This window comes from Symphalangus syndactylus, chromosome 23, assembly GCF_028878055.3.
Source record: "Symphalangus syndactylus isolate Jambi chromosome 23, NHGRI_mSymSyn1-v2.1_pri, whole genome shotgun sequence".
Classification (NCBI taxonomy): domain Eukaryota; kingdom Metazoa; phylum Chordata; class Mammalia; order Primates; family Hylobatidae; genus Symphalangus; species Symphalangus syndactylus.
In genome coordinates, this window is record NC_072445.2 from 15,107,814 (window position 1) to 15,121,485 (window position 13,672).

Here is a 13,672-nt window from a genome sequence, read left to right on the forward strand (position 1 = left end):
AGTTCCCCCATCTTGGAAGGACTTGAGGACCTCCTATCTCTTGCACTGTGGTGTCTGACCCTGTGCTAAGGTCTGGGGTGTACCCAGCAGTGCCATGTCTCCCTTCCCTCAGAGGCTGTGAGCAGACTGAGGCCAGGGCTGGTTCTTGTTCTTTTCTGGTGTGCCCCACCTCATTAATGCTGAGCTGTGTCCATGCAACTATTCTGCACACATTACTGGAAAGGGATTCCGATCCAGACCCTAAGAGAGGATTCTTGGATCTCATGCAAGAAAGAATTCAGGGTAAACGCATATGGTAAAATGAAAGCAAGTTTATTTAAAAAGTAAAGGAATAAAGAATGGCTACTCCATAGGCAGAACAGCAACATGGGCTGCTTAGCTGCTTATATTTATTGTTACTTCTTGATTATATGCTAGACAAGGGGTGGATTATTCATGAGTTTTCCAGGAAAGGGGTGGGCAATTCCTGGAGCTGAGGGTTCCTCCTCTTTTCAGACCATATAAGGTAATTTCCTGATGTTGCCATGGCATTTGTAAGCTGACATGGCACTGGTGGGAGTGTCTCTTAGCATGCTAATGCATTATAATTTGCATATAATGTGCAGTGAGGACGACCAGAGGTCACTCTCATTGCCATCTTGGTTTTGGTGGGTTTCAGCTGATTTCTTTACTGCAACCTGTTTTATCAGCAAGGTCTTTATGACCTGTATCTTGTGTCAACCTATCTCACCCTGTGACTTAGAATGCCTAATATCTGGGAAGGCAACCCAGTAGGTCTCAGCCTTATTTTACTCAGCCTCCGTACAAGATGGAGTCACTCTGGTTTAAACACCTCTGACACACATACCCAAGGAAGTGAGAAGAGGCTTCAGAGCTCCTCTCTACCTTCCTGTTACAGTCTCACCAATGTACCACAATGTAGCAGTCTCTCGTTGTTTGAGGTATCACTGGAGTTCTTTGTCTCACAACCATGAAAATTAAGGAACGTGGACACCAAGGATGAGGTTGGAGTGAAAGTTTAACGAGTGAGAGAAGAAAGCTCTCTGCTGTGGAGAGGGGGCCTGAAAGAGGGTTGCCATTTTTACAGTTGAATGTAAAGGCTTTTGTAAGAAACCTATGAGGACTGGGCGACTCATCTGCATAAGGCATGAATTTCTGGTAGCTCCCCCCGTCCTTCTAATGCACATGTGGGCCCTTGGCTTGAGTTACTCCATATTGCTTTGTTCCCCTTACTGCACATGTCAGGGGATAAAATTTTCCATTGCAGGCATTTTTGGGCAAGTCACCTGTGTAGTCTGTCTTATCTATGAGGCTGTGGACATGTCTTAGGCAAGCCCCCCTGTGCAAGTTCCCATATCTGTGCCTGCAGCTTGATTTTTCAGGCTGTTCTTTTGTTTAAAAGAATTCAACTGAGAACCCACCCTAACTGCCTTCCTGACTAGTTTCTTCCTTTCTCCTCTCTCACTCCTTTTCCAGATGAGGAAACAGGATCAGAGAGGGACAGTGACTTGCCAAGTTCACACTGAGATGAGTCCACCCTGTACCCTCTCCTCCTCAAAAGAGGACCTTACCAAAGGGACTGTCATCAGGGGGCTCTCAACATCCATATAGTGATGACACTTGGGAAGAGATATGACAAAACCAAGAAACAGAATCCTAAGGTCTTAAATGTAATGTTGGAAACAACATTAGAGCTGGAAAACAACTTAAGGAACAATGATAATGAGGCATTTGCATCATTGTACAATGCTAATGTTATTTTATCTTGAAAACAATCTTGAGAAGTAGGAATTATTGTCCTCTTTCACAAGACAGGAAAAATGAGGCCAAGGGTTAGTGACTTGCTGAGGGTCACAGAGTGGTATCCTGGTCCCTGTCCCTGACTTTTTCCCTAGGGCTCCTCCTCCTGGGCATCTCACTCTCAGAGGAAGCCGGGCCATCAGTGGTGCTGGTGCCAGCTCTTGGGGAGCTATTTTCCCCCAGGTGGGTTAAGCTCTCTCCTAGTATACAACAGGATGGTGGCTACACCGTCATGATAGGGAGAACAGCTATCTTAGGAGATTGCTTGCTAGACAGAGATGGGTGTGTGTGTGTGTGTGTGTGTGTGTGTGTGTGTGTCTGTCCTGGGACCAGAGCTGTCGGTTCTTCAGCCTCAGTCTTCCCTCTATTGCCCTCTCCTGGACATAGGGAAGAAGTGCCTCCTCCCTGCTGTCCCCCAGGATTACTCCCTGCCTCTTCCACTCTCCCCACATCCATCCTGAAGTGGCCCCTCAGGCTGTCCACCAAGGTCCTGGCTGTGTCACTCTCCTGGCCATTGGAATGTCCCTGACCCAGGGTTGAATGCACAGTTGTCACGTTTATCCCCAGTTGCTATTCCAGTCACTCCAGATCAGTAGACACCCGTGTGTGTGTGTGTGTGTGTGTGTGTGTGTGTGTGTGTGTGTGTAGGGGAATCCAGGCTGCATTCTCCAGCCTTCATTGCTGGACGCCAAGGCAGTGCTCTGGACAATGGAGGCTGAGTCTGAGCCCTGAGTCAGTGGGTGGGAGGCAGATTCCTCGGGCCATGGGGTCCCTGGCCAGAGGCTACTTGGGCTCCATTTTCCCTGCCCCCTGCCTGGGCCAGTCCTCCAGGCCGTGGTCAGTTCCAAGTTGCTGTCTTCACTGTGTCCCAAGTGTGTCTTCTCTCTCTATCCTGAGGGGTAGGAGTAGGGTTGCTCCACCCTTCCTCTGAGCCATGGTCTCCCCACCAGTGTCTGTGGGGTGAGCACCCTCCATACAGAGCCAAGGTCTCAGCCACCCCAGGGTATGGACTTGCTGGAGGCCGCTGGGTCCCCTGCGGGAACTCAGACTTGGAGCCCAGGTGTAGAAGCTGGGGGAGAGAGCCCCAAGTCCAGCCTCTGCACTTCAGTCTTGGGAGAGGCTGACCCTGCAGCCCGGAGGCTCTTAGCTGCCTGGTCACAGCTTTCTAAGGAGGCAGAGGCCAGCAGGTGGCAGCAGTGAGAGCGTGGGCTCTGCAGGGTCCCAGGACAGGAGGGAGAAGCAGCCCCAGTCAGGGCAGGGCCATCCAGAGGCCCAGCAAAGGACACCTGGCCCGACAAGGGAAGCTGCCAACCCCTCTGTGGGTCCCCAGCTCTTAGTCACTGTTTGCTCTCCTCCAGGATGGGACATCACCGCCTCTGGCACTCGTGAGCCCAACTCTTTCTTCCCTAAACTTAGGGGAAGCTGAAGCAGAGCGGAGGGAAGCAGAGGACACAGTGGCCTGGTGGGGAGGGCAGCTCAGCCTGATAGGGTTTCTGAGGCAGATGGGAGCTGAGGTTCTCTGTAAACAGCACTCTCAGGGTTCCCCTGCCTCCACCAAGAGCCCTGAGGTCTGCAGCTCTGAGCAGAAACCACTGGTCACATTTCCTCGGGACTTTCTGCCTGATGCCCTTTGCTCTGGGCGCCCCCCACCCCCAGGTTCCTACCCCCCAGGAGAACACTGGGCTGTGGGGCTGCTCAGGATGGCAGCCTCTGGTTTTGGGAAGTCCTGGGTGAGTCCAGCACTGCACAAGTCCTCCAGCTTCATACGATCGAGACTGGCCCCAATCTTCACCCCTCCTCTAACCCCCTGGGGCCACCCTGGGAGAAGCTCCCCACCCCATGCTTAAGTGGCCTCAGATCAAGCAGACTTCCACATAGGGCTCTGGTCTTCCAGGTGGGTCACGTCTAGAAGGATTGCTGCACATGCTGTAGCCTGCAAGAAACAGGGAGAGCTGAGGAAGTGTCCTGCCCTGCCCACAGTGCCCTGATGCTCCTCCACCAGCCCCAGCCCCTTTCTGGCTCTGCCTCTGGTTCCTTCCAGGTCATCCCCTTAGGGTTGTGCTGGGTGGTCTCTGCCTGGCCCCCCTCCTCCCCAGGTGGAAGCCTCACAGTCCTTTTGACTGGACACAGGCCAAGGGCCACACCACGTGGGGACTGGAGGTCATAACCCTTAGCGCAGTTACCCAGAGCTCTGCCCTCAGGAGGCTGGGAGGTGGGCTCCACTCACTTGCCATATGTCTCTTCTTCCAAAACCCATAGACCATGATCAGCATCAGCACCAGGAGGAAGATCAGCACCACCACAAGCACAGTGGAGTAAACATCCTGGTGCCTGAGAAGAAGGGACAGGGCGGAAGCGGGTGAGCACCAAGGTCCCCCATCCTAACCCATGTTGGGATCGGACCAGCAGCAGAAACCCTGAGGGCACCCCCTTCCCGGGGTAGATGGCCACCCTCTTCCTTACAGACCTGGCCACAGAAGCAAGAGTGACATCCGGAGTTAAGAGGAGGACGTCCCCAGGTGGAGGGGAACATCTCTCTACTTTGGTACCTCTCCTCTATTATGCCCCCAAATCTGTTCATCAGTGAGGATGAGGATTCTAGGAGACTCCCATTTGTGGCTAAACAGATCAAGATGCTTGCTCTCCTCAAGGGGCCTGAGGATGCCTCTTCCCCACTCTATCCTCTGTAGCAGATGCTGCCTGTATCCCCTTGCCTGTATCATTTCCAGGTACACACATCATCAGTACTTCCTTTTCTGTGGGTGGGAAGCTGAGGCCTTTCTCTTGTCACTAGAGCCCTCTATGCCACACACAGCAGGCAGCCCTCTACGGATAACCAATTGGAGTTGGTGTGTAACTACGCGGGCTCCTTTGCCCTTCAGATGTATGTTTGACGCTAGATCTGACTCTCCCCGTTGGGATTAGGCTCTTGTTGTGCACAGTAGCTGCTTGGTTAAGTTCTCTTTATTAGAGGCCTTCCCTGCCCTGTCCCACTCCCCCACCTTTTTTCCAATCTTCCATATAAGATGCAAATCCCTGACTCAGTCAGCTTCTCTAGAGGAACCCAAATTAAAGCATCCCCCATTTTCCACTTCCTACTCCATGAGGCACATCCTTGCCCCATCCTCACCCTCTCCTCTCCATCCACAGACTCTTCAGGCCACCCATCCCCCGACATGCTCATCTCTGACTCTCATCCCCACTGGCCCTGATTCTACCAACTCTCATCGCCCCCACCCTCATCTCCGCAGTCCCCCTCTCCCCTGATACTCCTCCCACTGACCTTCTTCTCTGACTCTCCTCCCCCACAACCTTCATTTCCCCCATCCTCATCCCCCTGACCCTAATGCCCCTGACTCTCATAGTCCCCTGCCCTCATCCCTGCAACCCTCATCTCCCCCCACCTTTATCCCGACCCTCCTCTCTGCTGACACTTCCCCCACCTTCCTCCCCCCAACTCTGCTCCCCACTGACCCTCCTCCTCCCTGATCCTCCTTTCCCCTGACCTTCCTCCTCCCTGATCCTCCTCCCCCGACCCTCCTTTCCCCTGCCCCTCCTGTCCCCACCCTTCTTTCCCCTGCCCCTCCTCCCCACTGACCTTCCTTTCACCTGCCCCTCCTCCCCTGACCCTTCTTTCCCTGTCCCTCCTCCTTTCCCCTGCCCCACCTCCCCACTGACCCTCCTTTCTCCGCCCCTCCTCCCCACTGACCCTCCTTTCCCCTGCCCCTCCTCTCTCCTGCCCCTCCTCTCCATTGCCATCCTTTATGTCACTTCCAGTCCCCCACCTCCCATTCAGAAGCAGGCCACACTGATTCCTGGGGAGCAAAAGGGGAAGGTCAGATATGAGACTTGCACCTCCAGGTCTGTTTGGGCACTAAGTGCTGGTGCCACTCAACCCCAGGCCCCACAGGTACCTGATGGAGGGTATGGAGGGTAGTCTGTTGAGGAGAGATCTGCTGGTGAGGCAGAGCCCTGTGGTCGGCGATCTGGTGCTCAGGTGCCCAGACTTAGTGGAGATGGATTCTGGGCCAGCAGAGGAGTCCCTGGCATTGCTGGGAGACGCGGTCACTGTCTGGGACCCTGTGGTCCTCCTGGGTCCCTGGCTGGTGGTGCTGGTAGCAGTGAAGCTGTAGCCTGTCTTGGAGGCAGGTCTGGTGGAGGCCAAGCGTCTAGGCAAGGTGGCGAGTTCCGGGGTGAACACCATCACGCCAGTGGCAAAAGGGGCATCAGGGCCTGAGGTAGGGGCTTGGCCAGTTGTGACAGTTCCACTCTTGAGGATGTTGGCCAGATGTGTGAAAGGAGTGTTCCTCTCAGTTTTGGGAGCTGAAGGACAGAGAGGGAGGAACGTTAGACTGACTTGGGGGCCTCAGTGCTGGGAGCAGATCCTGGCAGCCCACACAGTTGCCCGGAAGCCTGGATGGGGGCCTGTCCTCTTCTCTTCTCCTTGACCTTGGCCTAGGATTCTGGCTGCTGAGTGATCAGATGTGTATTTGTTCAGAAAGTGATATCAGGAGGAAGGAAGTAGGCATACTGAAGAAGGGAGAGACTACCACAATTTCTTTTTCCCTCCCATGTCAGGCCACCTGTTCCCTCTCCATCCCCATCTCTCTCTTTTCACTTTCCAGGCCCTCTTCATTCCTACGGGCCAAAAAGATTTCCATAAAATAATGTCGAACAGGGACTTTCCACAATTGACGAGTAGGGTCCAGAGATGAGGACAAGGAGGCATCAAGGGCCTCAAATTCCAAAGAAAGCTGCAGTCAGTTGGGGTCAGACACTTTCCTTGGGGGCTCACTAAGAGATATCAAACTGATCCTGCTACACTCACCCATCAACCCAGCCGTTTTCCATCCCATTTTCTAGAAGAAGCCTGGGTTTTGGAGAGTGGATGAGGAGGGAGGTGGAGGAGCTGTGAGGCATCAACCTAGCAGTGAGTGTTGGTTTTATCTCAGCATGGAATGAGAAAATTGGAGACAGAGGCTGCTACATCCCACTACTGTGCATGGAAAGGGCAATTTCCTAAGGGCCAAATTGTCATCATGGAAGGTGGCTGAGCTTGAGCCATTTTTCTGGGGAAGGGGACCCAGAACAAGCAGCATTGGTGAGGATGGGGATAGAGCAAGACGCTCACCTGGAGTCAGAGCTCCCACATCATCATACTCAGCAGTGGGGACACCCCGAAAGAACTCTTCAGAGAACTCACACATCAGTGCCTTGGGAGAGTATGTGGACACTCAGAGAGGATCTCAAAGGGCTGGCAGACAAGCAATGACATCCAACAAAGAGAGCATTCCTACAACACTCAGTTAAGCCACATAACCATCTCCCCCTCCCTCATTCCTGCATCAACACACTAAGAGGGCCAAGAAGAGGTAACCAAGAGGAATCCCGCCTTCTTCACAGCCCAAGATGCAGGATGGGGAGCTGGGCAGCCAGCAACCTTCCTTCTCCACTTTAGATGCCTTGGACCATACAACCTGGTCTTCAAGGGGCAGTGGAATATCCTATACTGCTAGATGACTAGAGTCTGTAGTTGGAATAAGGATTTTTTTATTTCCTAATAACAGAAAGGGTCTGCAAAGTTGAAATCTTCACAAATTGTCCTTAAGAGGTGGAAAGTGAGATTTGACATAACATGATTAGAGGAAATGATGAGAAAAAATAAAAGCATGTAATGTTTAATGTTTCTATCCCTACATATTAAGACTTCAATGAACCAGTTTCAACTTCCGTGGGTCTCACTCAGAACTGGAGAGGGGAGGAATGAGATTTGGCTCCACATTTTAGCAACAGCATTTTCCCTAGTTCAGACCCCATGGAAGATGGAGATGCAATTGGATTAGGCCAACGGCAAAGGGTGGATAGTAAATTGCATTATAACTGGCTGCCTTTTTTGGGCTGTTTAGCTGACTCTTTTCCCTTTTCTATCTAATAAATGTGGAAGGACCCCACGGCTTGGTGTCCACTCTTTTTTGCCTATACTCAAGGGAGAGCTTTTAGATCTTGATATTTTTAACAACTTTATTGAAATATAACTCACATCCCATTTATAGTATAAAGCTCAGTGGTTCTTTATTATGCTTACAAAGTTATGCAACCATCATCACAGTGAGTTTCAGAACATCTTCATCATCTCCAAAAGAAACCCCTTACTGTTTATCTATGACTCTGTATCCCCTTTTCCTTCCCCCAGCCCTAAGAAACCACTAATCTACTTTCTGTGTCTATAGATTTCTCTAATTCCCTGGACTTTAAACACTATCTTTATAGAGATACTTTCAAATACGTACCCTAGCCCTGACCTCTCACCCGAGCTCCAGGCAGATATATCACTGCTGGCTGCATTTTCCCACTTGGGGTTCTAGGAGGTATCTTAAATTTAACATGACAAAAGAGAGCTCTCGATTTTTCTCCTCCAAATTAGCTCCTCTTTCAGATTTACCCTACGCTGTCAATGGTACCATCATCCACCTGCTGATCAAACAGAAAACCTTGGATCATCCATGATTCATCCTTTTGGCTCACCTCTCAGCTGAGCAAATCCTGTCCTACCTTCAAAACATACCAGCTGAACAGAAAGTCTGAAAAACAGAGATTTGAGCCCATTCACGTCTCTCTGCCACTAGTGCCTACCTTGTACTCCAGGCCACTGTTTTTCCAGCCAGATGCCCGCAATGGCCTCTCTGCCTGTATTCATGCCATTCACAATCCATCCTCAACAAGTGGCCACTACATTCTTAAAAACAAGTCATGACACAGCTCTCTGAGCTCTCTAGTAGCTTCCTCTTATACCCAAATTCCAACTTACGGTCTTCAGGGCTGCTTGACTCTCCAACCTCTTCATTCATTGCCTCACACTCCACATGGAGCAACTAAATAAGCCTTATACAAGCCAAGCTCCTTCTGACCTCAGGACCTTTGCACATTCAGCTCTTGCAACAAAGTGCCCTTCAAAGCACCCAGATTTCAACAGGGCTGGAGAATGCTCACCTTTCAGGGCTCTGCTTGGTGTTGTCTGCTCAGGGAGGTGTTCTCTGACCCCTAGTAATTCAGTAGCTCCCCCACCACCGAGTCACTTACTAGTTCATGAACACCTCTAGTTATTTGCAATTATTTGAAACACTTCCTAGTCTCTTATGAACACCTCTTGTTTTCTGCAATTATTTGTCTGGATAATAAGTGTACCTGTCATCTCCCATAGGGCAGGATTGTGAGTGTTTTTGCTCATTACTGTCTCCTCAGAGCCTAGAACAGTGCCTGCCACATAATAGGGGCTCAATGAATTATGTTGAAGCAATGAGTGAATAAAACACAGCACAGACAGTGCCAAGTTTGAACCTTATCTCAGCCACCTGCTAGCTCTGGGACCCCGGACAAGCTCAGAGTCACACTGGGTTTTCAGGTCTCATTATCTTCATCTGTAAAATGGTGACAATAGTGCCATGAATAGTGCCATAAAGGCACTTTGAAAACACTACAGTGCAACATGACCATTGATGGATTATTATCCTTATTATCTCTGATGTTAGTGGAGTGTGAGGCAGGGAGGACTCCCTCCACCCGTCCCAGTGGCCCTGCAGCCTGCTCACCTGGAGACACATCCAGCTGGATGCCCATCAAGGGGTACAGGATCCCAGAGGTATTGCGCATGCACCAGTATCGGCCTGAGTCCTGGAGCTTGAGGGCCACCATGGTGATGTTGACCACCTTGGCCTGGGCATCGTCCTGCAGCAAGTAGCGGGGCCCTTTCACCCAGACTCGGGCAAAGCCAGGTTCACACTTCTTCTTCCTGATTTTGCACCAAACCTTGCCCTCCACACGGTTTTTGTAGCCCTTATAGGAGCACTGCACAGACAGAGTCCCCCCTTCAAGGAGCCTCACTTTTGTGTATACGCTGTCAGCAGAGGGGCCTGTGGAGACAAGACTTGTTGAATAAGGTCTGACAAGAGGAGAGGAAGAAGACATCATGAAAGTTGAAGATGATGGTGAAGGGCGGGGTGGGTATTGTCCTGCTGTCACGGAACCCACAGACCGAGGGGGAAATACAGCCCCACCCTCAGGGAGCTTGCCCCAATCTGAAGGGAGGTAAATGGGCCCTGAAAACAGCTAGCTTCCAGTATTACGGGGGAGACACAACCCCCGCTATCAGGGAGCTTTCAGTCTGATGGAGGAGGCAGGTATATCCCTCAGTGAGCCCCCAGTCTAATGGAGGAGATGCAGCACTTACACTCGGAGCTCCAGCAGATACAGCCCCTTTCCTCATGGTATTTTCTAGTCTGATGGGAAAGTGACAAGCTCTGTCTTTAGGGATTCCCAGGGAATTCATTTTTGTTTTGTTTTGTTTTGTTTTTGAGACGGAGTCTCGCTCTGTCGCCCAGGCTGGAGTGCAGTGGCACGATCTCAGCTGACTGTAACCTCCGCCTCCTGAGTTCAAATGATTCTCTTGCCTCAGCCTCCCGAGTAGCTGGGACTACAAGCGCCCGCCACGACGTCCAGCTAATTTTTTGTATTTTTAGTAGAGACGGGATTTCACCATGTTAGCCAGGATGGTCTCCATCTCCTGACTTCATGATCCACCCAACTCGGCCTCCCAAAGTGCTGGGATTACAGGTGTGAGCCACGCCAGGCCTCCCAGGGAATTCTTGTGGGAAAAACCCAGGTCATGCCCTCAGTGAGACAGATGCAGAGACACAAACACAGGTCATTAAGTTCTGAAATTTCAGTGCCTAACTAACTAGGTAGATAAGAAAATCTAGTATTTGAAAAGATGATTAATAGTTATTTATTTCACAAATAGGTTCACTGTAGTCCTCTTTAAATAATAAGTCTCCTTAGTTCATTCTAGCTGGCGTTTAGTTTTAAAATATTCTAGTTACATAAAACCCATAGATCAAGCCTGTCCAAATGTACATGTAAACAAACTCCCAATGGAGTATGAACCACAGGATTCTACAATTATTCACTTTCCACCTGCAATATCTTTCTCTCTATGCTGAGGAGTAAGATTGGTCCAAGCCTTCATAATCCACAGTCTGGTAGAGAGAGAGCAGAACTGGGGTGTGCAGGGCGACTCAGGGGACAGAGAGGGGGAGAAAGCTGCCGTGGGCTCCCTCCACCCCTCTGCCTGCCCTAAGCTGGGCACTGACTCTTCTGATAATTTCACCCCAGAGCCTCCCACAAAACCACACATAAAAAGACTCTCCCCCATAGTACAGAATAGAGAGCACACATTTTGGAGTCAAAATAAACAAGGCTTGAAACCCTGTTTCTACTACTTAGCGGTGTGATCAGTTCGCCTGTTTGATACAGAAATATCAAAACAGACACTTGACTGATACAGAAATATCTCTGTTTCTTTATCAGTCAAGTGAGAATAGCACCACACCCCTCACAGGTTGCTGTGAGAATTCTGCCCCAGGTTAGTGCTTTTCACACAGTACGTGCTCAACTCATGCTTCCTTTTCCCACATGCTGGGGGCTCCCAGTTCCCCCAGTGGAACTCAGAGCTGTGACAGTCAAGGGCCCGGAATCCAGGACATCTGTCCCACCACCCAGGATATCTGTCCCAAGTCCCACCCAGCAGCCACTAGAGCTGAGGCTCTGTGTGAGGCAGCACCCTCTCTAAGCATCCCTCTGTCCCTTGCAAACTAAACAGAATGATCCAACTTCATTATTTGGTGGATGAGCCCAGGATTTCTTAGCACAAGAGAGACCCCTTTCTGCCCTGGCAGTGGGAAGCTGTTTCTCTACCCTCTGGGAGGTGCAGAGTTGGGTGACCTTGGGATGGGTCTCCAGGGCACTGTCTTCATGTGTGCCTACACCTCCCACCCCTCTCACAGGCAGTGGTGAGTTTTGCCAACCCCCACCATGGCCAGAACTGAACAGGAAGTGGTAACTTGGTTGCCATGGCAGTGAGAGGGGCAGGAATGGGTGAGGTCCCTCAAGGAGCATTGGTATCTGTGAGGTGGGAAAGGCATTCACACACTGGTCCCTTCAGGACAGAGGCAGGGACAGGATGTGGCATCAGCATTTCAAGAAAAATGTTCAAATTCAGTTAAAAGCACACATGATGCAATGATTGCTGTCATAACTAAACAGGGCTTCCTGACAGAGGCCAAGCAGAGAAAGCTATTTGTGTGAGGAAACTGAGGGCTCTGCTTTAATGCCTGAGGAAGCCTAGCAGATAAAGGAGCCAATGCAGAGAGGGTCCAGAGCTTTATCTTGGCTTGGGAGGCCTGGGTTAGCTTCGCCTGGGGCCTGATATTAGGGTAAAGAGCTACTAAGTCAGCCCTAATCTCCTCCTTCCCCAACCCACAAAACACTAAACAAGAAAACTGCTGGTAAGGAGGGTAAGAAAAAGGCCCTGAGCTCCTGCCTCTGTACCCACTCCCTCCTCCACAAGGCAGCCCCTTCTCCCCTCACCTGAGACGCAACCCAGTGGCCACAGCAGCAGCAGCAGCAGGAAGGCTGGGGCCATGGTTCCATCCAGCTGGGCAGTGTCAGGCCTGGAGATCCAAGGTGGGGGCCCACCCGACACAGGATGTGCCACCTGGGCCTGCCAGGGAAGGACCTGGGGTTCTAAAAGTGAAGCTGCCCATTTAGGGAAGTGAAGCAGTGTGGGACCCACTGCCCCCAGCCAACCGCAGGGATTCATTGAGCCTATTATGAGGGCGGTGCTGGCAGCTGTTTCCGCCCTTTTCCTCGGAACTTCAGGCAGGTGTGGCTGCTCCACCCAGTCTGGGGCCCCAGGCCAGGGAGGACTCACAGTCAGAGGGCTCCCCGCCCTCCCCAACCTCCCCCAGAAACTGGTCCCTAGGATCCAGCAAGGGGGCTGGGGTGAGGCTTCTGGAACCTCAGGTATAGACTTTCCTGGAATCTTCTGGGCTCAGAGACCCAGGGGTGCAGGCTCTCAGGCTGAGATGGAGCATCTCAGACCCTAGTTTCTTACATATACACATTCACAGGGAAGTTCTTATGAACTCTCATTCATTCATTCATTGCAGATTCTTTTTGTTCCTTTCTCTCTCTCTCTCTCTCTCCCAGGCTCCTGGCTGCTCAGAACAGTCACTTGTGTTCACTGTTGCAAATAACCTCTTACAGGCTCACTTGAAATCTTTTGTCAAGGGGGAAATATGCAAATTGTAAGACTCGGGGCATAAAGTCTGGGTTGAGGGAGGGGTTCCTGTACTCTCACACACAGGTGTGCGTGCACATGCACGCATACTCACACAGTCTCACTTTGTCTTTTATTCACTTTCTCACACACACACACACACACACGCATACACACGCCCATGCACACAGTCTCACACACACCCCACCAGCCTCTCCATTTCTCTATCCATACGTCTCCTGTCTCTATCCCTCTCTCTGCCTCTCCTCCTGCCGTCTCTACTCACCATCAGCTCCCTCTAGACTCCTAGTCCCTCGTGCAGGCTTCCTATAGCCACCGCAGTACTTCCCCTCACCCACCTCATCTCAAGACCCCCTTCCTCCCCTGCCTCCAGCCTCCGTCAGCACGCAGGCAAGCCCCCTCCACTTCCTTCTGCTCAACGCTATCTCGCCTCTACAGCCACCAGCTCCAGTGGAAATGACCCAGCACTTGGCCCAAGACCACACCCTTCACTTACCCCAAGGCCTAGAATCAGAAGCATCCATTTTTGATGTCCAGTACCTGTGTCATCTGCTCCTTCAGTGTGTGGGGACCTAGCTGGACTCCTGTGGTTATGTATGCTCCCCCTACTCACTAGTGCCATGTTTCTACTCCTTAGATGGGACTGTCAAAAGGTAAACTGAGGCACAATAAAATTTTAAACAGATTGTTTGAGCAAACAACAATTCATGAATCAGGCAGCTCCAAACAGAAGAGGCT

General features: G+C 51.2%; 1 protein-coding gene across 1 annotated transcript; it reads right to left on the reverse strand.

Annotated features, from left to right (window-relative positions):
- Window positions 1-293: 293 nt before the first annotated feature.
- Window positions 294-12,887, reverse strand: TREML2 (triggering receptor expressed on myeloid cells like 2). Its single transcript, XM_055263853.2, has 5 exons — window positions 12,223-12,887; window positions 9,390-9,710; window positions 5,715-6,123; window positions 4,028-4,131; window positions 294-3,733 (listed from the first exon to the last, which is right to left on the reverse strand). The coding sequence occupies exons 1-5, from the start codon at window positions 12,452-12,454 to the stop codon at window positions 3,654-3,656; spliced, it is 1,146 nt and encodes a 381-aa protein (XP_055119828.1). The 5' UTR covers window positions 12,455-12,887; the 3' UTR covers window positions 294-3,653.
- Between the last annotated feature and the right edge of the window lie 785 nt (window positions 12,888-13,672).